Source organism: Neolamprologus multifasciatus, chromosome 10 (assembly GCF_963576455.1).
Source record: "Neolamprologus multifasciatus chromosome 10, fNeoMul1.2, whole genome shotgun sequence".
NCBI lineage: Eukaryota > Metazoa > Chordata > Actinopteri > Cichliformes > Cichlidae > Neolamprologus > Neolamprologus multifasciatus.
In genome coordinates this window covers 20,882,331-20,909,393 of record NC_140448.1, presented here as the reverse complement: position 1 = coordinate 20,909,393, position 27,063 = coordinate 20,882,331, and the positions used below count along the sequence as shown (strand labels likewise).

At 38.8% G+C, this 27,063-nt stretch overlaps 1 protein-coding gene across 3 annotated transcripts in view; it reads left to right on the top strand.

Moving 5' to 3' along the window:
• The window catches only part of LOC146510192 (rho GTPase-activating protein 26-like), an 88,519-nt gene that overhangs the window by 41,564 nt on the left and 19,892 nt on the right, over window positions 1-27,063 (top strand). For all 3 annotated transcript variants that reach the window (XM_085175452.1, XM_085175454.1, XM_085175453.1), the window contains exons 4-21: window positions 2,171-2,232; window positions 2,451-2,522; window positions 6,506-6,607; window positions 6,721-6,831; window positions 7,159-7,263; window positions 7,810-7,939; window positions 8,326-8,426; window positions 10,259-10,353; window positions 11,896-11,974; window positions 12,779-12,815; window positions 13,004-13,069; window positions 14,115-14,189; window positions 14,317-14,401; window positions 15,582-15,640; window positions 20,611-20,716; window positions 24,491-24,650; window positions 25,447-25,585; window positions 26,273-26,456. In XM_085175452.1, the coding sequence (XP_085031578.1) occupies window positions 2,171-2,232; window positions 2,451-2,522; window positions 6,506-6,607; window positions 6,721-6,831; window positions 7,159-7,263; window positions 7,810-7,939; window positions 8,326-8,426; window positions 10,259-10,353; window positions 11,896-11,974; window positions 12,779-12,815; window positions 13,004-13,069; window positions 14,115-14,189; window positions 14,317-14,401; window positions 15,582-15,640; window positions 20,611-20,716; window positions 24,491-24,650; window positions 25,447-25,585; window positions 26,273-26,456 (1,768 nt within the window). The remainder of the gene's footprint in view (window positions 1-2,170; window positions 2,233-2,450; window positions 2,523-6,505; window positions 6,608-6,720; window positions 6,832-7,158; window positions 7,264-7,809; window positions 7,940-8,325; window positions 8,427-10,258; window positions 10,354-11,895; window positions 11,975-12,778; window positions 12,816-13,003; window positions 13,070-14,114; window positions 14,190-14,316; window positions 14,402-15,581; window positions 15,641-20,610; window positions 20,717-24,490; window positions 24,651-25,446; window positions 25,586-26,272; window positions 26,457-27,063) is intronic.

Genomic DNA, 27,063 nt, shown 5'->3' with positions numbered 1-27,063 from the left:
AGTCTTCATAAATGTTGTAGTTATTTCATGAAATAAAATGTCATTACACAAAAGTTTGTGATATTGGTGTGTAAAATATGAGTTCCCTGAACTCATCCGGCTGTTTCTGCTCAAACAGCCTGCTGTGTGAGAGTCTGTGCAATCACCACACCCTCTCTGTGTCAGTCTGCAGCTCTTTGCTGCCCTGATTCTGACCTACAACCCTACTGTTGTTTCACTATCGCTGGCTATCTTTCCTGAACAGCTTGGTGCTCAGCTGGATTGCAGCACTGTTGCTGTTAGGCTATTCATGGTGAGACTCATGTCAAAACCCATCTTCATCTCTCTGATGCTATAATAAGTCCTCTTAGAACAATGTGGAAAAAAACAATAGGTACTGATTTACATCAATGTGTCAACATGAAAGAGTTTAGATTAATCGTCAAGCTTTGATTGCACAATATGAGCCGTATTACAATTTTATACTATTTTTAAGACATCAGGATTTATTTGTAGAAAGAACTTTGTCTGAATTGTCTCAATAAGTCGGACACATTTGTTTGCGAGTATTATACGCCACCAGGGCTTTCATCTGTCATGGATTTTGGTTATAATTTTTATGGACTGAATTTGTAGCCCAGGGTGGATGTGTTAGATTCTGTGGTCTCTCTCTGGATGTCATCTCTCCTTTCTGCAGATGATGTGGTTCTGTTGGCTTCATTGAATGATGACCTCCAGCTTGTAGTTGGGAGGTTTGCAGCCAAATCTGAAGCAGCAGGGATTGGAATTAGCACCTCAAAGTCTTAGACCATGGTTCTCATCTGAAAAAGAGTCACATGGGTCGGGAATGAGTTGCTGCTCTAAGTGTGGGAGTTTTTTAGGTTTTAGGGTCTTGTTCACAAGTGAGGGGAGAAGGAAGGGGGGGGATGGACACACAGATTGGCGCAGCGTCTGCAGTAATCTGGATGTCGTACCTTCCTGTTGTGGAGAGAGAAATGAGCATGAAAGCAAAGCCGTCGGTTTACCAGTTGATCTACATTCCTACCTTCACCTTTGGCTGTGAGTTGTGGGTGTCGGATCACAGGTGGCAGAAATGAGCTTCCTCTGTAGGATGTCTGAGCTCTCCTAGATAGAGTGAGGAGCCCAGCCATTTGGGAGGAATTTAGAGTAGAGCTGCTACTCCTCCACATCAAAAGGTGCCAGTTGAGGTGGTCTGGGCATCTGATTGGGATGCTTCCGAGGTGCTGTGTTTTGGGCTTGTCCCAGTAGCTGGAGACCTCAGAGCAGACCCAGGACACATTGGAGAGATTACATTTCCCGGCTGGCTTGGGAGTGCTTTGATGTCCCCTTAGAAGAGTTGAAGTAGGTGACAGGAGAGGGAGGGCTGTGGTCTGGTCATTTGCACTTGGACTGCTACCCCCCCCCCCCCCCACACACACACACACACACACACATGCACACCTACCTATACGCGTCAGAAGAAGCTTATTCTGAGGCAATGAAGAATTGTCTCCTACACTAAAAATTCAATTCTACACTCATGAAAACACAACTACAATTATATCACATTTCTGCCATTAGATTCCACTCAAACCTGGATGTTTAAGGCCTGCACCTACTTTTTAATAGCCAAATACAAAACCTATAACTTCCAGAAACATGAAGTTTGATGTTAATGAGGATAAAATGGATAACGGTGGAATGGATTATCACAACAATTTCTGCATTCCTGTGCATAAGGAACACATGTTCTGTAGGCACACTCATCAATTATTTGAGGTGCGCTCAGTGTGCCTGAAGAACAAGTCTGTGTGTTCGTGTGTGAAGTGTTGGACAGGGTCAGAGGCAATTGAAGTGGAAACTCTGACCTAAACAATGTAGCTGTGGCTCGTTTGCCAGTGAATGGGGGAACCTTGCACCGATCCATGCTGACTGTGAAAGCACCATAGAAACAAACCCTTTAAGTTGCGGTTTCATTTCCAGTTAATTACTCTGCTATGTCATGAGTTTAGAAACATTTCAAAACCTCTAAATAAGTGGTACCGAAGCAGAAACAAAGCATCTTTTTTTTGTCTCGCTCTTTATCAGCATTAAAAATAGCAGTGCTTTGCTTTTCTGCCTCTTTTTTATTTTCAATGATCTCTTTTGTCTCTTTCTCGTTCACCCCATCTACCAACATGACTGTCCCTAGCCAAGTCACTTCAGGAGTTTGCAGCAGTCTTACAGAACCTGGAGGATGAACGGACACGAATGGTGAGTGACCTAACTAGCTATATTGTGTATATTATAGGTTATTCTTAATGAGAGTGAACGTTTGGTCTTTTATAACCACGGAAACACTAGTCCTCCCCAGAAAATGACTGGCAGCTGTAATAGAAACTGCTGGTACAAATGATACCAATATTAAAATACCTGGTGTACACTGGTGTGTCTGTAACATGGATTCTTTGGTTTGTATATCTGCCTTGTAGATCGAGAATGCCAATGATGTGTTAATTTTGCCCTTGGAGCGGTTCAGGAAGGAGCAAATCAGTGCAGCCAAGGTAAGAAGGGTGACAGTACATGGGCCACAGAAATGACTTTTAACTGTACATGAGCTGTGGGTTTGTATTGATACGTGTATGCTAGCATGAAGAATAAATCAATAATGGCCTTTAGTGCTTCTGGAGCTATTAAAGGATCTGTGTCAGACAGCACCTACTCAAAACATACAGATCAGAAAAACATTCATATTTTTCTCTCTTTTTTTTTGTTCTCATTTTTATTGTTTTTTGTGCCTTTTGCTGGTTGCCAGGGACGCATGCATACAGTTTCACATTAACTCGTGAATGCAATGCCTTCGATTTTGAAACTTTGCTTTACCACAACTAATACATGCCCATTGTCTGGCCTGTTTAGCTGTTGGTAAACCGCAATATGTAATCACGTTTAGAAAATTTTAATGAATAGGGGAGGTGGATTTTGTTTATACATTGAAAAGAGGTCATTTAAGCCCATTGATAGGTGGTAGCCTGGCAGCATGATAATATCATATTATATCATGCATAATTAAGTATATGTCGATATGAATAAGATGTTATTGTTGTCAAATTAAAGCAATAGCACATTTTCATATAAGGTGCTGTACATGCATAAAGTCTAAAAACGGGTCATTTGAGCCTGTTTTTAGGTGGTGGCTAGGCAGTGTGATGGTGTCACAATATATCATTCAAAATTCAGCTTTTCTCACAAAATAAACACAATACAAATCCTTTACAGGTGTGTAAATACTAAAAACTTGATATTTTAGCCCATTGCTAGGCAGTTGCTTGGTACGATCATGGCATTATAGCTGATCTAGGGTAAGAACCTTCAGCGGCCCAAGACTTTGGACTACATGTGTGTCTGATGCTCTAGGAATAATTTGCAGAAACTGTTAGAGTAGATGTATGTACAAGATTTTTAATCCAGAGAAACACTCCAGATTACTCTCACCTGGTTAGCATTACTGCATAATATCTGACTCTAATACAATAATATACTATAATTATACTATAATTACCAGAGAGTGTCTCGATGCATTTTTAAAAAAAATGGCTGTATAGTTTGTAGAGTTGTAGAGAGATGGTTCAGAATACAGGACAACCTTTAAGAATTTCCAAATACACCAATGATAGCATATAATATGATGATAAATATAAAATACAGTGCTTAAAGATTTTATTTTGATGATCTAATTTTGTGTTTGGAACTCAAACACATGAGTTTAGTTACAGTTGTTGTTACCGCTGCACAGTGACATGGAACTAATAGGTGCTTTTCATGTATGCTTGGAATAAAAGGCAGCACACTTCTCACGAGGCTCAGGGTCTCCCTCTCCTTACGTGATGGGTGTATGTTAAGGTCTAAACCATTACTAAATGACCTGGATAAGAGATTAGAGGAAGACATAAATGCTGCCATAAATCACTGATTCCCTCTTACATGCAGGCTGGGCTCCCTCTAGCAGGTCTGTGTGTGATTTTTCTTTTTTTGTTGTTCTTTTTTTTAAAGTGTGCTTAAATCTCTTCATTTGCTTCTTATTCTATAGAAGTAAAACATAAGTATACAAAGTTTTTTGATGTTATGATTGTGTTAATTTTTATTTTTTCACACTCCAGAAAAATAGAAATTCTTTAAAAAGATAAAGGATGAACACTGAACTGTACATTTTTAAATAATGCCGGCCCCTGTGCAGTAAATATACCACGCCTCAGCGTCTTTGATCTCCTTATATAGGGTCATGGTGTGCTTGCTCCATGCTGTCATTAGCCATAGGGCGGCAGGGGGTTCCCCTGATGCATTCAGTGTTTTATCAGTACATGATCTATTAAAACATGCCCATGTTGCAGGTCACTGTCTGATTTTGACATTATGGTCAGATTAAAGTGTGAAGCATAATCACTTCAGTTAAGTCACCGCGAGTGATGCACTAATCCTAGTTTAGCCCCAAAAGAACCGATAATATCTTGGCCTGGCACAGTTTCACCTTGTACCAAAGCTGCAGAGCTGGCAGCCGTCTTGCACGGGACCAGTTTGACCAAAATACCAGCTAATGGCTAACAGATAAAAGATAAATATGTTTAAAATGTATGTGTGTGTGTGTGTGTGTGTGGGGGGGGGGGGGGGGGTTACACATCATTATTCATTATTTAAGGAAAACTCAAGGTTCTTATTCTAATCTTATTCACAGAGGAATTTACACCAATCAGATTACTGCAGCCAGTAGAAAACATTAGACAAGAAATCTTTACATAGAGCTTAAGTGTAAGACTAAATTTAAAACAAAAATGCTGTTTGCAATTTAAGGTCTTTTTGTATAAAAACACTTCACTCATGCAACAATGATGGATTTCTGTTAAAACACACTGAGAACATCATCATTTCCAGAAATCCTTTTAGTTAGAGAATACGTTGTCAGGAATCACTTTGCTCTTGTGTTTGTAGTCAGTTATCCACTTTAAAGTCATTCCAAGTTGCTGCAAGTGCTGCTTTTGTTAAAAAGGTGTGTTTTAATAATGCACGTCGCGTAAACAAAGGATTGTTGGTGCATTTGTTGGCTTTAGATTTGACTGGGACTTCTGTGTAACTGTTGCAAAAGAACCTGATTTGATCTGTGATGAGTCAGTCTGGTGGGGTATGGTCTTGCATCAAAACATTTTCAATTACCTTATATTTCTGGGAAAGATGAAATAAATAAAAAAGGAAGACATTTTATCATACTGTGAAGACACTGCCACCTGCTGGCTGAGGGTGGAAGTAACCTAAAGTAAATGAAGTTTAACACCTTTAACTTTTTAACCCAAGCGTTAGGGAAAATAGAAACAAGTCATTTTAATGTTATAAAACCTTTCCTGATGATTTGTCTCACACAAATGAATTCCTTTCACGAAGGAAGCCTGTCATTTATTTAGTTTAAAATTTCTCAAAGGGCTGTAATGAAATCTCTAATAATGAACACATGGGAGAGGGCTGCCACGACACTCATTTCAGACATGATTTCCGCAGAGAATATGACAAATCAGAGAGGCAGACTTTAAACAGAGGCCTTGTTGTTTAGAGAGGCGTTCATCATTTCTGATGCTTTCCGCAGCTGCTGTCTGTTCCTCCTCTGGCCAAGAGCACTCAGCTTCTTGTTGCTGAAACCAGCTCGGCAGTGAGCAGAGATCATCTTACAGTACACATCGTATTATTTTAGTGCCAGTTCCAGCGTTGTTAAAGAAATGGTTAAAAGGAATAATAAAGGCAAAATGAAATCAGCAAATGCAGCAATGCTTTTGAAATAAGTCCAAGTTATTTTTTGTTTAATGACCCAACAATTTAATATATATTGTTTTGTCTTGTGTATATATATATGTATATCATTTAGAACAGAAGTGTCAAGTATTCACATTCAGTAAGCACTTCTCTCATACCCCAGTTTGTTGCTTCAAAGTAAATAAGATTAACAGGCTGGTTTCTCTTTATGCGTCTTACTGTACTGATATCTCTATCTTCCTGTTGAAGTGACACGATTTTAAGTTTAATGATCCTAATCTGACTGGTAATTCCAACATTGCCCGTGTAACAGTTTCTTTCTGTTGCCTTCATTCCATAAATACACACCCTGAGCTCTCTGTCCCAGGTTCATCATCTATCAAAACATGTCTGTCTCTCATGTCGCTGATCTTATTTCTGATGAAACAGTCTGTTGTTTAATAACCAGCTGTGCTCCCTGGAGGAAAATATTCATTGCTTTACTCCCTAAAAAAAGGGAATTTGTTATTAGAAAGCTAACAGAAATCTGCATTATATGAAGTTTGCTGTGCTCCCTGTTCTCAAATCCCGACTGCAGATAACTGCTAAAATATACTACAGCATGTACACCAGCATTATGAAGAGGATCAGAGTACATGTGTTGGTTTATTAAAACTGGAGAAAAATTTCCCTGGTACAAGTGTTGAGACAGTTTCATTAAGCTCAGCCAAAAGATTTGTATTTTATTTTTAAATTTTCCCCCCTGTGACAGGACGCCAAGAAAAAATATGACAAAGAGACGGAGAAGTATTGTGCAGTACTGGAAAAGCACCTTAGCCTCTCAGCAAAGAAGAAAGAGGCACATCTACTTGAGGTAAGATGCCGTGTCTGAGTTTAGACCTTGCTGGTTTCTCTGAGCGAGCAGGTTTTACGTGTAACCCTTGATTATCGGTGTGTCAGTTTTCTTAATTTCCTTCTCTGTTGAAGGCGGACAACCAGGTAGATAACGTGAGGCAGCACTTCTACGAGGTTTCTTTGGAATACGTCTTCAAGGTGCAGGAAGTCCAAGAGAGGAAGATGTTTGACTTTGTGGAGCCTGTAAGATGCTACTAAAAAAAGCTCTTCTTCTTCTTCTTTAAAGATGTTGCACACAAACTTTCTTTTTGTAGCAGTGATTTGTGTTATAGTCACACTTTAAGATAACCAAGCACATTAGCTACTCAGTGCTAACTTTTGTTGAGGTATTCTCTGTTTTCCCTTACTTCTTCTAAATTGCCAACCTTTTACTCAGTCTTCCTGTTATATTTTCTTTCCTCCACCCAGACATGTGCATTAATTTTTTCTGATGTACCTTTTCCCCTATCCCCGTGTTGTTCATCTTTTTTGATCTTTACCTTCATTCTGTTTTTTTTCTTCTTCCTGTAGCTGTTGGCATTTCTTCAAGGCCTTTTCACCTACTATCACCATGGCTACGAGTTGGCAAAGGACTTTAATCACTTCAAGACCGACCTCACCATCAGCATACAGAATGTAAGATCAAGTACACACACACACACACACAGTAGTGTATCAATTGGGCATTATATCATTTTTTTTTTTTGAAGACGTTCTCTATTCTTAACCATATTTACTACTTGTCTAACCATAATCTTAACCATGACCCAAATTGACCTTAAAATTGCCTGATGAGTACTTCCTGTTGTTTCTCCTATAAGGAAAACATGTCTCCACAGTGCAAACAGCAGATCACTAACCTGTTTGTTGCCACTTGGTTTTCCAAAGAAAATTGTTTCTATGTTAATGACCCCAAAGCTAATTTAATTTATTACAACAAAAAACACTTTTTTGATGAGTTAATGGCCTTATGTAGTATATAACAATATTTATTTAGCATTATATGGTCCAGTTAGAATAAACCTGATGAATAGCCCTTACTTGTGATGTGTGTTTTTAAACCAAAGATTCTCAACTTGCAGCTTTAAAATAGGCCTTCAAAACGTGTCCATTCTAAGGCTTGTTATGTACTTTCCCATCTACAAGTTGAATTTCTGAGGAAAGATCTGCTTTTGTTGGCAGACGAGGAACCGTTTTGAGAGCACGCGGTCGGAGGTTGAGAGTTTGATGAGGAAGATGAAGGAGAATCCACATGAACACAAGAGTGTCAGCCAGCACACGATGGAGGGCTACCTGTATGTGCAGGAAAAGCGTAAGTAAGCCACATACAACAGTGAACGAGTGTGTGTGTGTGGGTGTGTAACGAGGTAAAGTGTGTGGATGTTAGTGGCATCTTGTTTGGCTCACACGGTGTCAGAGCAGCAGAACAAACAAGCCATAATGAACCAATGGCTGACAAACTCAAGTCCGATCTGTTGGAGACGTGACAGCAGCTCTGTCCACGTGCGGTAGCCATGGTAACACTAAAGCACTAAAAGAGGTCTGACCAGGACTCGTCCTTTTCTTTTTCTTTTTTTGGTCCTTGTTGTTTTGACCCTGTCTCCAATTCACCCATTTTCTTTTTTTCTCTTCTCCTTTCTTGTGTTTTTTTTTTTTTTTTTTTACCACTCTTCATCTCTGTTTTCTATCTATCTTTAGGCTCATTTGTATCTACTTGGGTGAAGTACTACTGTACATACTACCGTGAGTCCAAGAAAGTCACCATGGTCCTGTTTGACCCTAAGTCTGGAGGTAAAACGGTGAGTAGCCTGTGCTGTTAAAATATACAGATAAAATCACAAGTTTACTAACAAAATCCAAGTTTGGACTTGCAAACATTTTTTGTATGGGAGAAAAAAAAAGTACACAATCAGGTTCACTTCACAAGCACCCTCATATACAGGCGTTCATGCAAATGTGCTTCGTCCCAGTGTGGATAAGCACAACTTAGTGTGTGTTTTTATTTAGTTATTTTTTAATATTCCCCATGCCCGTACCACTGTTTTCAGCAATCAGCTCAAAAAGCTGTGCGTTTTCATTCGGTCGCACAGTCACAGAGCGAGATACGGGTTTTACGAGCAAGTGCTAACGTCTTCTTCCACGTCACCCTTAATAGGTGAGAGTACAGTGTGGGTGAATAATGTTCTGAGTAAGCTGCAGTAAGCAGAAAATGTTGTCTCCTACTGTTTTCTCAGAGACCTATCTCTGATCGCCCTCCACCTACAAACCGATTAAGCCAAAGCTGATATGAGCCTGAAGTGCAGCTCAGTTCTGAGAAAGTTGCCACAGTTACATTTTGAGTAACTGAAGGAAACTTGGAAACATTAAAAGTCACAGAAAACCCTTTGACTTTAACACAAAGCTCTGAAAACCAAAATAGAAAATAAAGAGTAGGTGGACTGCACTGAAAGAAAAAAAAAAAAAAGCACTCACTAATGACATCAAACCTGGCCCATCTGTGCTTTGCTTTAAAGTATGGCAATAAAACCTGTACTTTGAATTGGTATGACACCAGAGTGTGTAGCCATCTGTAGATTGTGAGTTATCACACTCATCTACCCATCCATTTTCTTCCCCGTCTGTGGCCATTTTAGAATCACCAATAAAACTAAGTACTAGTTACTACTACTACTACTAAGTTAGGCTGTGGGAAGAAGCAGGAGCATCTGGAGAGAACCAGCATAGGCACACAAAGAATCCATGAAGGCCCCAGCAGGCTTGCAGATTCAAAACCGGTATACCTAACCCATCAATTGTTTCAACTAGGTAGAAACAATTGTTACTACCTTTGAAGACAAGTGATGTCACCATAGCATAAACTGTACAATATTGTTGCTACAGGTAGCAACATTGTCTGTGTTTTCTTTACTTATAAGAAAACCAAGCTTTTGAAAAGCTAACAAGCCGAGTGTCTCATGGATAATGTGTGAAATGAAAATAATATTGCTGTAATCCTTTATATTGGTTATAAAACTGCCAGATGGCACTCCCCACACATTAGTTTATAGTGTCTATTTCTTCATATTGTTCTTTTTAAAGCACATATGATTCATTGCCCAGTTCAAACAGCAAGTCTTACTTCTAAATCGGAAGTCAAGGCAAATTTAAAATGCTAAATCTTCAGTTTTACTCCAACGTAAGATATATTTCAACCAGTGATTCATTTCTAATAATAATAATAACTATATGCTACATACTGTTTTTTTTTGTTTGTTTGTTTGTTTGTTTTTCTGCCCTTGCTTCTGTATAATACGCCTTATCGGACAAGTCTTGGAGCACAGAATAAACTGCTATTGAGGTCTTCTGTTTGCGACGGGCAGCCAATTAGACAAAAGTTGGCTTAAAGAGAGGATGAAGGGAGCTAAATGTGCTCGTTTCAGACAGGATATATTGACGACCTGCACCAAGACTCCATATGGGAAAAGTACAGAATATTTTAATCAGTGAATCTTGCAGAGCTAGTCTTAGGGAGCTGAAAATTACCGTCCTGGCTATTAAATTCCACTCAAACAGTATGGTTGCATTATGATGTCTTAAATGCTCTTCATGTGTTATTAATGTACTACATTGATTCTTGCTTTTGCTGTGTCAGGGAGAGGAGGAGAGCTTTATTCTCAAGTCATGCACCAGAAGGAAGACGGACTCGATAGAAAAGCGGTTCTGTTTTGATGTGGAGGCTGTGGACAGGTTAGTGAATATTCACCCAGCTTTCTTTTCACCGGGTTTTACTTTATGTGTCATCAATATGAAAGATTTGGTTAAATGTGGTTCAGTCCCAGCTCGTAATCTCAGGATTAGCATGGGCTTTTTTTCCTTTTCTTTTTTTTTTAAGCAGGATGTAATTACAGCGAACCGACACATGAGGGCACTGCACAGTTGGTGTGAGCTTGAAGATTGAGGCTCTTTTTCCTGTCTGACTCAGCCCTCTGTGGCATTTCCCTTCTTATACCGCCTCCACTGTTCCTGTCCACTCACAGACAACTTCAGCTATCCTCTGTCACACCCTGCCTATCTGTTAACTATCCATCTTTAGGCTTAACTCAGGTCCTTTAGGAACACAAAGCAGTCTCACTCTTAAGCGGGACAGATTGCTGTGGTACAGTAACTCATGCTCCGTGAAGCAGGTTTATTTTAGAGAGCCAGCTCTACAACATAAATCTTCAAAATGATCAAAACAGTCTGATCACTGCATACACAGACTCGTTCCTGCAGGATCCTGATGGGTGGGGGGGGGTGGGGGGGAAATGTAGCAAATTATCAAGAGCAATAGAGACGGCATAAATCATTTGTTTGGCATTATAGACAACTTTTAACAGAGCTTTTAACACAAGGAGGGGGCGTTTATAACACAAAGGGAAGAGTGGCTACACTGACAGAGTTACAGACTGCGTCAGTGCTTATTCATACTTTTTCCATCACAGTGACTCGGAATAAGAGGAGGGAACGGTGATCATCTCTGTGATGAGTTTCCCATGCAAACACAGAATTTAAAGCAGCACAAAATAAAAACAAAGGCCAGTAAAATTGCACACAAAAAAACGAAAAGTATGAAGAAGACGGTAATAGGAGCAATACATTACATATTCTCTATGCAAAATACAAAATCATGGAATTAACAGAGCCGGCTTTATTATCTAGGATTTTTACGATTTTCAGGCTTTATAACCTCCGAAGAGCTGGTCTCAGTTTAAAATCATGAGCACGTGCGCATCACACGTTGCCTCTGTGGATGATTTTTCGCTGCTTAGCCTAATGAATTCTTGTTAGATGCTGAATTTTCATGCTGTATTCGTCATCTTTTTGTTATCCTTTTAAGGGGAAAAATCTGATCGGAGCTGCTGATCATGTGATTTACTGGAACACAGTAGTATAGTCATAGCTCTGGCACCCATAAATTAATATGTTTTGCTATAAAAAGAACAAGATTGGCATTTATCTAAGAATGGGCACATCTATTAAGTAGTTTTTAGTTAGAACATATAACTACTTAGTTGAAAACCTTCATAAGAATTTCTTTAGTTCATAAACTTTTTATTTAAATACGATGATTTTATTACAGCTGTGGTTCGATTTATAGGTGCCCCTTGTTGCACCAGTTATCGACATGTTTGTCTTTGTGTGTGTTTGTTGAGTATTATTGAGGTTTGATGATCTAACACCTAATGTTTGCCGCTCACCTGTATGTTTGATAAGCTTATGTGCCTTTCCTGTTATTGCTTGTGTGCGAAGGCCGGGAGTGATCACCATGCAGGCTCTGTCGGAAGAAGACCGTAGATTGTGGATGGAGGCCATGGATGGGAGAGAACCGGTAGGTTGCCATGGTTACCAGTTTGTTCTCATGTGACACAGACAAACAGGAGAGTGAGGCCGAGACAGAGAAGGAGAGAAAAGAAAAGGGGATGGGATGAGAGCTAAACAAACCACGAGGTGTAATTGGAAAACTGTTGGCTCAAATTCTGCGTCTTTTCCTCAGCACATGCTGTCCATGTCTGGTCACATTTAGAGAGACACCACATAAGTCTGAGAGGGATCATTTGGTCTTTATGCTCCACAACAATCAACACATCAGCTTTCTGCCAACCAACTTCCTCAGCACTTGGTTTATACCTCCTCGGTGTACAGCATTTTTGCTCTTTGGCTGGAAGTCTATTTTAACACTCTTATTCAGATGTGTTCTTGTTCCAACACCTCCCTCATGTCTGCATTCAAGTGTGCAAAGGTAATCCACATTCAGGAGCTCACCACAAGTTGGAACACGCGGTTGCAGAGTTCAGGGGAACGGTCATAAAATTAAAAAATGCTGGCGATCTTGTTCTCTGGCTCCCACTTCTCTTCATTACAAGCTCGCCACAGTCATGACTGTGAAATAGCAGCAGCAGACAAAAGGATGGATCTGAGCATTAGAGTCATAGCTACTGTATTTTCTATATAATGTGACTTTTGATAGAAATAATAAGTGGATATTCCCTAAAGAACCCTGACTATATGCTTGCATAACTAGATTTATCTATATTTATATTCATATTATAGCATGTGAAACACTGGTAATGTACTTGTGTTTGCTTCCCTAATTAAGCATAACTGTGAAATGTTCTGTTCTTTATTTCTGCAGGTGTACAACCTCAATAAAGATAACCAGAGTGAAGGCAGTAAGTGTCTTTAATTTATTTGGATTGAGTTGATTATCGTTGCCATCTTCAATTAATATATAATACTAATAATACTTGTGCCTAAAAAGTGCCAACAAACTTTTAGGCTGGAACACTGTGTTTTTAGTGATGTTAAAACAAATTGATAGTTGGCTCAGATTCATTCTTGTCACTTCCCTCTCTATCAGTGGCCCAGCTGGATGTCATTGGGTTCAACGTGATGAAAAAATTCATCTATGCGGTGGAAACGCGAGGTACAGTGTCAACCCACGTTATTTCCTTTGTTTTTTAATGCTCTGTAAATCTTTTTGCTTCTTTGCTGTGATACACTGTATTTTTTTAGCGATGAAGATTATCCAATAAACTTTATCGTCTGCTGTATCCAAATCATTGACAGTAGTTTCAATAAATATCAGAAGATAAAGATAGATACTGTTTGTGGACCACCTTACTTGTTTACAGTCTTCTCGTGAATATTTTTAGTGCATTCAGTGTTACAGTCACCGTAAAGCTCTCTTTGCTGCCATGTGTTTTTAAGGGTTTATCTCAGTAGAACTGAAGTTTTTCTCAGTTCATTTGATCCTAAATTTAGAATTTTTAGGAATATTATTTCTCTCTTTTTTTAAATATTTGCACCAAAATTATTGCAAATAATCTAAAAAATAAATGAATATGAATTTTTAAAATGCAGAACATTGGTCTGCATGAATTGAAATTCTGTTCAGGAGCTATGAGTGCGATTTAAACCTTCCTGATGTGTCTGGACATCGCTCCCTACAGATTTTCTGTCACCGTACATGTTCACAGGTCTACAATATCAATACCTCCTTTTATCTGTTGCACTAAGAGCACCCATTTCTGGTCACTCTGTACCTTTTCATTGCTTTGTCAGGTGGATTTATATTTAGCTTGTATATGAAGGTAACCTTGGATTTCTTAGCTGGGACAGGTTTGCAATGGGACAGATAAAGATTAAACACATTAAATTGATATGAGATTCATGCTGATGCCAAAAAAGTGCATCAAAGCATGACTGTGTAGTGCCTTTTTTTCTGTTCATGCCTTATTTGGCAGTGATTTTAAGTTGGTGAGAGGAAGACACATCGTAGTACATTAATAACACTTAACACATACAGAAGAGCATCTAAAGCATTTATCAAAGTAGAGGAACTAAAGTTTCGCTGGTAAAAATCCCCTTGCTGAAATCTCTACGTGCTTGCTTGAGGGAGAATTTTGAAGTATCCTAAAGTCCGGATCTTATTATATCAGTTACAGATGATCTCTTGTCTCCTCCTTCAGGTATCGATGAGCAGGGCTTGTACAGAGTCGCTGGCGTCAACTCCAAAATACAAAAACTACTGAGCTTGGCTATGGGTAAACACTGAAGCACATGAATAAAAAGCATATGTTTAAGTTGTATCGAAACAGTAACTAAAATATCTTTTTAAAAAATTGATCTCTTTTGATTCTTTCTTTTTCTCTTCATACTTTTGTCCATCAGATCCAAAGACGTGTGCTGATGTAGAGCTGGAAAGCCCAGAGTGGGAGATTAAAACAATAACTAGTGCTATCAAGCACTATCTCAGGTTTGTGTGAAAACTCTTACATAAATGCAAACTCACAGTGATTTCATTTGTTCTTCTACTAAGAATTATTAGCAAAAAAATAATTATTCCAGTGTTCACTGAGCACGAGTACATTTTAACCTCTGTGACCGTGATAAATGAATTAAATGTGCTTTTTGTGTCTTGGAATTATTCCTCTTATTCTAAATTATAGCACTTTCCTGCTCTTATCACATAATAACTTGTTAAAAAGACCTCTGGCCTGAATATATTTTGCTTGATTTTGCTGTCATTTCTATCATTTGTGGTCTGTTTTTTCTTTATTTCATACATGTTATTTACTCAGAGTTAATGCTGTGTCAAAACTGCTCAATATTCTGGTCATTATATTGCACGTCATAGTTAAATTACTTCCTCTGGTGCGGTGCAACAATAAGAGAAGGATTGTGATTGTGGTAAGCCAGAGATGAGCAGCTGAAATGGAAAGTAAATGTAAGACAGGGATGAGAGTAGCAGAGGTGTTCATGCTGTGCTCAATCTGCTGTAGCTAAATGAATCTATGCTGTTCACAACACAAATCCACAGGCATACGAAGATTCGTATTCATTCGGTTGCCCGCAAGCACTTCGCCGGTACATAAACAGACAGATTTATAGAAACACCTGCTGTCAATTCTCTCGTACATACACCCATTTACACCATCAAGACCTCAAGTCAGGCCTCATTGAAGACCAGCAGGTGCCATTATTCACATCAGGCAGTAGGAGAAAGCTCATGTCAAGCTGGTGTGTAGAGAGAAAATATCAGAAGGAGAAGAAAATAGAAAAAGATAAATTGAAGAAAAAATGTCCCAACTAAACACCTAGGAATTATTTTGGTCTAAGCTACTAGATAGCAGTCTCCACTATCATAAAAAGAAGGAGTATCCTTTGTAAGAATAGTCTTTCCTTCCTCAAGTAGAGTTCCAGACTTCTAGAATGACTGCCAAGGCAGATTAGAGCTGTTCTGGCTACACATGGTGGTCCAATACCATACTAAGACACTTCATCCTGGTGTTTCCTTTAATTTCTCTCCAAACTGTAGTGAGATGAGTGCTCGTACAGAACTGTTCGGATTTATTGGTTTTTCCAGAGAAGCCAATCCTAAGCTCTTGTTCCATTTTCCTTGCTGATAATCTTCTCCTGACATCTTATTTTTCCAGAATGCTACCTGCACCTCTCATGACATACCAGTACCAGAGGAGCTTTATAAAAGCTGCCAGTGAGTAGTTTCCTTTTGCCTCCTGATATCTCGTTTTCTTCACAAAATGTCTGTTTAAGTTGTTTAAAGCCAACCTTGATATTAAATAGTGCAAACTTCTCTTCAAGGCTACATTGGATAAAAATCGACTAGACAATGTTTAAATAGCTTTTGTTTGTTTTTAAATTAAGCTAATCCTGTTGATTCATTTCAGTTTATAAATGGTTGATTGGAGTTGGTGAACTTTTGCATTATGTTGGTTCTGAGAATAAAAAGTCTTGCACAAACACAAAAACAAACAATGACACTGTGTTGGGGGAATGACCCAGATCCGGATCCTGCTCCATGCCAACTTTTCAACAGGCTAAAACGCACAGCTGTGTCAGTGTGAAAGCTGCCTCTAACTATGTAAAAGAGAAATGAAAATTCAGATTCAGAGAGTCAGATTTTACAGGAGACTCAAAAATCCAGGAAGTATTCCTCCTGGGTGTTAAACATCAGGATTCCCTAGAAGGTGAGACCTGCAGCTTCTTATTTGAACTTGTTAAATTGCAGCATGGCTGTTATCTCACAGTTAGAGAGTCTTACAAAGAAGTGTTTTCTAACTAAATGTTGTGCACACGGTTTGTTGGCTTTGCTGCCGATGGTGCGTCTGCTGTGATGGGCTGATTGGAGCAGCAGCCACACTCCGCTGTCCATTGTGGCACAATGCACATTGCAGAACACGTTGCAGAGCCGAGAATTATGAAACAGAGTTTCATAAATACTCTGAAACTCTGCTTTTTTAATGTCAGTACATTAACATGGTGCCTCCTTTGCTGTATGCAGATTTCCAGATGTGGTAAAAGAGGGCGGTGTGCTGTAGACCACGCTTCCCAGGAAGGCAGGAAAAAAAAATCTGTCTTGAAATTAGACCACTGTCTTTAGAATAGTTAAATAACATAACTGGGCAAATGGTTATTTGTATCGCTGGATATGATCAGCTGTGTTTAAAGAGGAAAATAGGCTAAACGTCCTAAATTTGGTTAGTTGAAATTCATAATTATTCTATTATCACATTGACAGCAGTAATAACAGTTCACCAGGCCTCAGAGTATCTAGAACTACTCTGGCTTCTGAATTACTATAATAGAGATGCTCTATTTTCACAAATTCTTTGTTGGTAGAACATTTAATATGCTCCCATATGTTTATAAGTAGTTTAAAGTTTATGGTTGCTGTTTATTTGCCCTTCTTCTTTAGTAGAATTAGGAGAGTGACAATATATTCATTGAAAAACTCTCTTTATTCTCTAAATACGGTGTTTTATGGTGTTCCTGTCTTGTTAGATGGTTTTTAATTAAACAGTTTACATGCATACATAGTGGGTAACTGGTAACTCTGTCTATCCGGTGCGGGTTATACAATATTATAAGAAGCCTGGAGAGCTTATCAGAAACGGACAGCCAATTAAAGGTTTACTGTTTTGAATTTCAGTGGATCACATAGCAGCTGCAAAATGCTCCTTTTTGGTAACTGCACCTGATGGGTGTGGTTTGAGTCAGGAAACATATTTTATTAAAAGAAAAAAACCCTCAGCTGCCTGGAAGATAGATTGCCTGAAGTCTCCAACAGCCATGGCAATCATTTCAGTGTATTAGATTCTTGTCATGAGGCTGCTAGGCTACAAAATAAACTTTTGCAAGCACCAACTGATTTAGAACATGAAAGGGAGACTTTGCATGAACCCCTCCTTTGCTAAATCTGTTCATTTGGATTTCCTTGTTTTTCTGACTCTGTTTAACCATAGTTTAACTTGCTTGGGTCGATTAACCATGGTTATCCATGTAGATGCTTCCTATTTTTTAATTAATATTCGACACAGACAAAGTAGATTAGTACAATTCTAGTGTTGGAGGATGCTTTAGTGATTTGTTTTCTTTGTTTGGCAGTAGCTAATCATATCGGATGCCAAGCTGACATAGGAAGGAAGTCCAGGAAACGACTGTCCGTTTCTGGCCACGGTACCAAGAAAGGCTCTGCAGTGAATCCAATGAAGATTGTGTTTTATGAGTGTATTTAGAGAAAGGAAAAGAGGATGGCAGATAAGTCTACCAAGATAGCTCGGTTGAAAACAAGGCGGACCACCCATGTGATAATGCATGCGATTATGGTTTTTTTAGTAATCATTAAAAAATACTTGTGTTTGTGAAGTTGCTGTATAAGTTTACAGTTGTGTGCCTGACCTGACCTCTTTTCCGCGGCACTCATTAGTTTCGGTTGACGTTGTAAATTTCTTTCAGAATGCATATGTGCAAGAAGGCGCCTCTGTCTGTGTGACTTAGCTTTCGAATTTTTTTCCAAGGTGGAATTCTGCCGAAGCACCAGGGTGTTTTTTAAAGACAGCGTCCTCATCTGAACTCTCTCTTTTAGGTCCTCCCTTTTTTTCCCTCCTCTCTTTTACATGTATTCACCAACTCCGCCCACAAGATCTGATATTGCATCGTGCTCTTCCTCCTTCTCAAATTTCACGAGAGGCAGAATAGAAAAGAAAGTATAGAATGTATGCAGAAAATGCTCTGACACTGTCCATCTTGTGTCTAATATTTATGTACATCACCAGAATTCCTTCCAATTGGGCTTTATTTCTCACTCCTACTTATTCACTTGCATTACTTAATGCAGTCCATAAGAAAGACCTGAAATGAGCCTCATCTCTGTGACACGTAAATCAAAGTCTTATTTTTTTTTAAGAAGCCAATTTAACAAGTACTGTTTCTTCCTGTTTAACAAGTACTAATTGACATTAATCTTCTAAAGCACGATTATGCATGATAGACAGAGTTGTTTGCCGCCTTTTCTACAAAAGTGTCAGATAGTCTTAAAGCTGAATAGGCAAATTTCTGAAAAATAATAGGTCAGGAAATACCCTGATCTGTTTGCAATATTTTTCTTCTATCCCTACATTTTCTATGATTTAACCCTTATTTTGGTACATTATGCGTGCCAGGATACATTAAACTTTAATTAAACATTAAAGTTGCGGGCCATGAAACATGGTCTAAAAATCATCCAGTTGTGACATCAGCAAACCACTTCATCAGTCACAGATGTACCAGATTTTTCTTAATTTATTTTTTTAATCACTATATCTAGTGAGATATTTCTCTATATTTAATCACTTCCTCCTGTGTGAGTTCAGACATATTGGCCTGTTCACTCATTTTAAATGACTCGCTCATCTGGCATCCTGGCTGAACAGCATTGTGTCCAGTGAACACCATAGCAGGATTAATGATTAGCCAGTCACCACCAGCATGGGCAAGACACACAGGCTGTTTATAAAGACATTCTGCAGACTAAACTGTTACATTGCTGCTAGCAGTGCATACACACTAGTAACTAGAGCAGTGTGTCTTTGTGGATATTTAGGGCAGATGAAGAGGTAAAACAGAAGAAAAGCTGGTAGTAGCAATATTTCAGTTTTAATGCTAAGCTTAAAGTCTTTTCAAAATGTCAGTTAAATGTTTGAAACAACCAAATGACGATTGAAAACAAACGTTTGTGCCATTTGACATATTTATTAAGAACGGATTTGTTTTGGCTGCTGTACATAATCATCTTGATCCATCGATGTAAGTAACTGCTTCCCTACGGTCTTAAAAGCACCCAAAACTCAACTTGCATCACATTAGCAGCTTCCTCAATAATGAGAAAACAGGTTATTGGTGAATCAAGTGTAATTTCCTTGTTTATCTCCCTCCTGGGATGCGGTTGATGTTGGCTGGATTCCTACTCTTATTAAATTCAGAAAGCGTTTGATGGTGTCCTAAATCTACTCCGAATAAAATTAAAGGTCTTCAGTACTGTAAAACCGAATGTGTATTCGTACTGTGCTGTGACTACACATGTCTGGGCTGAGGTTTAAAGAAAAACAAAGTTTTGTTTTTTTGTCCCTTTGTGCATGTATGTAAAGCTGTGGGCACCATAATAAGGAATGCTGATTTTTTTTATTTTTTTTAGTATATATATGTGTGTCTGCTGGAGCCCAGCCCAGTTGTGTAAGAAAATAATAAAATTATGGTTGCCAGTGTATAAGATGCTCTGTCAGTTGTGGGAGCGTTGCCTGGCACTGACAGCTGGGGCCTGAAGGTTGATATAGTGTGAGTCTGCTGTCATCTCTTTATTGACTAGCCCTGCAGGCTTGAGTTATTATAGTTATTCATCAGCAACAGGCTGTTCTGCCCTGCTTGCCACGGAGCTTTTCCACTTTGTAACAGTATTAAACACACAGTGCCAATAAATACCCACATGTATCCTCTGCTCTGTCTCTGCATCTTGTGGAGATAAACGTTTTAATATGCGCTTCATAACTAGTTTGGCAGTGATACACAGAAACCCTGATTCCCTCTGAATATTTATCACCTACCTAACCTTGTTTATGACACTCAAGCCCATTACATCAGTTGGTTTCCTAAATCAGCTGGACTATTTTTTTCACAAAAATGGCACAAACATGAGTTTATGGTGCGTTTTCATAGAACTGCAGGTTGATACTCATAGTGATTAGATCACTCATAGTGATTATATAGAATGCCGAGATGGCATATGTGGGTCTGATTTTTAATTATTGTTGGAAAACAATGTGTTTACCCTATGAATATAAGCAGCTTAAGACTGTGTTAGGATGATAGTTGGTTGTAGCAACAGGAAAAAGGATGTGAAATATCTGTGTGACATCTAAGAACTCCACCGAGTCTGGATGTTATTCAGACTTTGATTTTATTGAAATCTTGGGTATATTTGTTTAATTTCTGTGGCGTGTATTGGAATGACTGCTTTTTAGTGTCTACATTAATTTAAAAAGGAAAAATAAAAAAGGGATCACGACTGCTTTGCATGGTTACAAAATTACCTGTTTGATTTTTGTATGTGCTTGTTTCTGTCAATAAAGATATAATAATCAGCGACACACTTGAATCTCTCAAGTCTTAATATGTGTCTCTATCCAGAGATGGACAATCCAGAGGCTAGAGTAACAGAGGTCCACGCGCTAGTGCATCGGCTACCAGAGAAGAACAGACAGATGCTGGAGCTGCTGGTGAAGCACCTGGCCAAGTAAGTGGAAGAATTGCACACATGGGACAAGAGGTGTAACTGCATTATACGCTGTTCATTTCTAAAGCAGTTTAACACTGTGTAGTGTTATTAGCATTAGCGACTCCATTTAAATTGCTATAATGCTTCTTTGCTTAATTGCTGTCCAAAAGAATTAATGCTCAGCGTAATCTGTTGACCACACACGCTAATGCTGTGTGTACTGAAAATAGAAACCCATCCGCTAACCACTAGGCGAAATCTATTTCTGGACTTGGGCCTTTAAAAAGAAAGACGAGCTAGTGGCAGGATGCAGGTATTTCTGTCAGTACCAAGAAGAGTTAATCAGACCTTATTCTCAGTGTCTAGTTTACAATTGGATTAAAAGTGGTTAAAAGGTTAAGAAATTGCACATATATTTTCTATGTAATGTAATTTTAAACTTTAGTTGTATCTGATGCCAATCCCGACTTTCCCAGCAAGATTAGCGCTCCACTTTAAGTTCACCCACCTAGTAAAATCCGGACGATCTGATATCCTCGTGTTGGCGTTGTTCCCACATCATCATAATTAATGTTTTTCCAGGGTCCACATTACAAGTGACCAATCACCTTCTTGTGACGTCATACTTTTGCGAAAAATACCCGCCTTCAAAAACAAATGTTCTTCGAGAAACTGCCTTTTGTCCGCTGATCCAGCAATTTGAATTCCACTCAAGATACTTTTCTTTAATAAATGGTAAGCATTATACATATATTTTCCTTTAAATGGCTGAAATGGATAGCTGTTTGTTTGCTAGTGATAGGCTACTTGCGAACCAGTGTTCTCCAGACAGAGAATTGCGTGTCAATGTATTATGATATATAATAAATGTACAGGTGAATATAGCTGTCATAAAAATGCTGTCAGGCAAAATTGCAGTAACTTCCATGATCATTTTACAAACATAAGTGAATAGAATTTGAACTAAAAGGCCTAGACTAATGGTTGTGTGCTGAATCTATGAATCGAAATATATCGAAATATTAAGTGGTCCATAGCTGTGAAACTGGACATGAGTTCTTGTCTACTTTTTGAAATCTAAAATGAAGATAACACTGTATATATTGTTTTTTGTTTTTTTTTACCTTTATGCTTTCTGTGAACAACTAAAGTAAGTGAGTAAAGTTTATTTATTAAGCGCTTTTCACAGACAGGCAGTCGCAAAGCGCTGTACACAAATATTAAAATAAACAATACAATCAATAGACATTATACACAATGTAAAAGATCAAATGTAAATAATGTAAAGAACATAAAATACGTAGATCAACAAAAGGCTTGTTTGAACAGAAAAGTTTTTAACTGCTTTTTAAAAGAATCCACAGAGCAACTAAGGTGTGTTGCTTATGAAATCCATGAAGTGCTACAGAGAAAATTACATTTTATTTATGTAATTAACACATTTTGAACTCTTAAAGAAATATAACAAAAGGAAAGACACCCAGCTGAACTAAAATGATCCATGTAGCAAACAAAAACTGTTGTGAGCCGCCACCCTTATATCGTCTTTGGGCTTTTGGAGCCTTGACCTGACTTTTTAAAAAGTAATTGGAAAAAAAGCTCTATGCTGTTAAAAAAAAAAAAAAATAGATATCTCTGAAGAGAGCTGAAAAGCTACAGCCGGCTGTATGAGTACAGCAACCGTGTGTGAAAAGCGATCAATAAAGAGATGCTGAAAAGCATGTTCATTCAAACATTGTCGGGTCTGCCGTGATATGGTTACAATGGGACTTATGGTCCCGAACCTCTGCGCACAGCGTCTGCAGATCGGGGGTTTCATCTTTACGCAGGACTGTAAGCTGTTATCTGTGAGGCGTGAGCGGTGTTTGTTTTAACATAGTTCACGGTGGAGAATAGCTGCTGACATAATGTGGATCCGAAGATCCATAATCGGCCTACCTGGGGTTGAAAGTCTCGATAAATGCACGGCGTTTCAGCGGGTACACCGGCTTCCGCGAGTGTGACGCTTATTTTGAGCGATGAAAAAAATAATAAAATATAATTTTATTTTTGTATTTCAAAATCACAATAATCTTCCAATTTAGAACTACAAGTTAAAAAAGAACTAAACACAAATAAAATACACTTCAGCTAAATACTAATTTATTTTCCCAAACCACCTGGAGCCGCAAAATAAAGACTAAAGAGCCGCATGCGGCTCCGGAGCCGCGGGTTGCCGACCCCTGGTCTAGGCCTTTTAGTTCAAATTCTATTCACTTATGTTTGTAAAATGATCAGGGAAGCTACTGCAATTTTGCCTGACCCAACCCCCGGGCCACGAAACACCAAAAAAGTTGGGGAACGCTGGTCTAGAGAACACTGGTTAGCTAATGCTGTCGTCAAGTAGCCTATCACTAGCAAACAAACAGCAAGCCAAGTGAGGAACATATGTATAATGCTTACCGTTTAAAAAGTATCCTAAAAGGACTTCAAATTCGGCGGACAGGCGGCGGTTTCTCGCGAGTGAAGCGGAGCGCTGGATTGACAGAAAGAGGCGGGCACAAGGGAAGAAAATTTGTTTTAAGGTAGGTATTTCGAAGTCGCAGAAGTATGACGTCACAAGAAGGTCACTTGCGATGTTGAACCTGGAACAATAATGACGATGTGGGAACAACGCCAACACGAGGATATCAGATTGTCCGTAAAACCCCTTGTCACAATTTAGACTTTTGCTTCAATGCTTTAGATGCTGCTGTACTGTACACAAGCAGTGGTGCTTTGTACTGTACAAGTGAGAGAAATTGTGAATAAAACCCATTGTCTTTCTGCAGGTCACATTCTGCAAGTTGCTGTAACATATAAGCAGAGATAGGATCATACCGCTAGCTTAAGTCTACTTATTTCTCCAAAGCACCCACCTTGCTTTGTGTTTTCAGTGTAAACCCGCATCTAAGCCCCCATGGCTTTATTTGGCTTTTCTTCAACAGCAACAGCATGATACAATCTGTGGTAATGAGGACATAAGCCACATTTAAACCACATGTAGGTGAGCGCATTTGCAGAGAGTTCTGAGGACATGTTACCTGGGTTTAGTGGATTACAGCTGCCAATAGCTATTATCATCACAGGCTCATAGGTGGCTGGATCACACTGTAGCTCAGCTCCCTGTGTCATTTTGTTCATGCATGATTTAAGATTTATTGCATTGTTCAGTGTATACAATGAGGTTTGTAATGGTTGAGATTTAATGAGAGCATAAGTGTAAGCCAAATGTATTATTATGTCACAATCAGGTTTAACATATTCTCCCTCATTATGATTTTCCTGCTTTAATGCCATTTTTTTGGACTGCTCAGGCAATGCTCCGATCGATCTTGACTGAGCTCTTACATTTTATATGAGTTTCTTATTTTTTTTTAAATTTTTTGTAACCTGTGTTGTTTGGCAGCTTTTGAAATCAGGATTACGATCTGAATGCAGTGAAAACACATTTGCTTTTCCAAGATAAGCTCTATAAATTCTCTGTAGGCTCCTCTTGTTCATGTGTTTCTTTTGTCTGTTTGTTTATTCATATATGTTAGTGTTACTTCTGTTATTACAGACAGGAGAAAAAAATAAGAGTTGCTTCTCCTGAAAATGGGTAAAATAAGTGAGGCTGTATATTTAGGTAATAATTATGTGAGTGATGTGTCGTTTGAGACTTTGTTAATGTAAGAAAAAAACTGTCGGGAACTGTAGCTTCAAATCGTGTCAAGTTCCACGTTTCTAATTTGGATTTACTGTGTCGCCCTTTTCTTTGTGTAACCTTAATAGTGTGGCCAGTCACCATCAACAAAACCTCATGACCATTGCCAATCTGGGTGTAGTCTTTGGACCAACTCTGCTCCGCCCACAGGAGGAGACTGTTGCAGCCATCATGGACATTAAATTCCAGAACATTGTTGTGGAGATCCTCATAGAGCACCATGAGAGGGTAAGATGATGCATAACCTTAATGAGTAGCATAACTGCAGAGAGATTAAATGCACCCATTACACGGACATTGTGTATTTATGCAGACACATAGACAAACACACAGCTCAAGTTGTCACTCCTCAGTCTTTTGACTTTCCCAGACACTGCTGTATCTACTGGAATGTGTGAAAATATAGTAAAAGAAAGCAAAAATCTTTAACACGCTTGTCTCACTATAGTGAACAAGCATGTACAGTGTCACAGGCGATTAACACAGCCTGCAATAAAAAACTGAAAAGCATATTTGAAAACTAATAGACTTATGTAATCGGTTCGAGGAAGGCGGAGGTAAAAAAAAAATTACTGGCTGTGTTTATTTTTATCACATCGTGGGGATTTTACTTTCCTGACTGTACTTAAAGTGGAAGAAAATTTCAGTAATGCCATGATCACTGCCACAAATCTCAGACTAGACCCAGCAATGTCCCCTGTTGTTAAATCTCTACATATATAATTACTCTCATTTAAGAGACATTTCACACGCAGCTGCAAGCAGCTTTGTTGCAGTGTTCTGTAATTGCAATGGTTGAAGCTCTGCTGCAAAATAAAAAAAATCCAAGAACTAATATTCAGTGTAATGCTTCTGCTCACAAGTGAATTAATGTTGTCCTCAACATAATGGGCAAGGGCGGTGAATTATTGTTTGCTTTTATATCACTGGAATCAAGTTTAAATTTGCCAAAGCACCATTTACATATTCATGCACTGTGCTGTTTCTTAGTTTGTATTTAATTCTGATTGTCTTGTTTGTGCAGATATTCAGGGACATGCCGAATTCTTCTTTGTCCAACACGCAGCTGAAAACACCCAGGAGGAGGAGCACAGACAGCAAAACTCCTTCCTGCAGCGAAAGGCCACTCACGCTTTTCCACACCCCGACACATTCCCACAAGGGTAAGCTGAAGGACATGACCTCATGCAAATGATTTTTTTTTTTTTTGGGATTTCTTTATTTAATTTTTGGTTTTTTTAAAAGCATCTGTTTGTTTGCATTAAACCATAGACAACGCAGGTATACCAAACAAACCAAACAACAAACAGAACAATTCCTAATCCTAATTCCTTCAGCCACCTATTAAAGGGAGAAAGTTTGTCAGACATGCAAGATTGCAGCAGAATTTTTTTTGCTAACAGCTTATGAAGTAAACCTCATAATGACCTTTTGTACTTTTGAATAAAGCACCCAAAATAATGCTGTAAGCGGGGGGGAAAGGGAGCTCCCTATTAAAAGCTTTGGTGAAAAATTAAAAAAAGTGACCCCTAAAGGTCAGTAATCTGTTACACTAAATAAGAATGGAAGGTTTTTACCTCTCAGCTGTAAAAGGCTGTTGGAGTATTTTCGTCACACCGCCAGGTGAGCGGAAGAACGGGTGGCTTTGACACCCGAGTTTGTGAATATGATAACCCAGCAACGAGTCAACGTAGGATTTTCAAACTAATACCATAGGTGCATCTACTAAAAATCTCATATGAGTTTTAATCTCAGTGAGAGTGGTTGCCAGTTTTTCTAAATAGTTTAAACCATTTTTCTGAAATGAGAAAGGCCCAAGGAATACATCACTCACACATTTACTCTTACAGGTGAGAAAAGGAACAGTGTTGGCAATGCCACAGCTGCTGACCTGCAACACTCGGTGTCCTCGTCTGCTAACTGTAACAGCAGCAGCAGCAGTAGCAGCAGCAGCAGCCAAGGTCGAACCCCGAGACACAGCCTGACAAGCAATGATGGAGAGCAGGACAGCCGGCAGAACCGGCCCACATCACTGTGAGTAGGACAGCATTACAAAATAAGGTTAACCCAAGTAGCTTATAACAGATGCACCAGCATAAATACGTGCACTCGATTTAAACATTAAAATGGCACAGTGGTGTGGTGGTTTGCACTGTCACCTCACAGCAAGAGTGTCCTTGATTCGAATGCACTGGAGAGCTGGGGCGTTTCTGTGTGGAGTGTGCATCTTTCATAAGGGACTCTGGCTCAATCCCACAGTCCAAAAGCATGCTTGTTAGGCTAACTGGTGATTCTAAATCGGCAGTAGATGTGAGCGAGCTGTTTCTGTCCATTAGAGTAGTGACCTGGGTGTACGCAGCCTCTCGCCCTGTGACAGCTGTGATGGACTTGTTTTGTTCACTGAAAGCATCTATCAGTTGGTGATTTACATAAAATTAACAAGAATTTTAAGAAGAAAATTAAGGTAGTAAAGATAACTTAGCAGTCTAATGGTTTTTTAAAGGGTATTTTGAACATATTAATATATGAGGTACAGCAGATAAAGCTCTGTGCACAAATATGAAAACATTTAACTTCAAATATACATACAAACTAAAAAATATATACACTATGTGAACTGTTTTCAATCACACTGATGAAA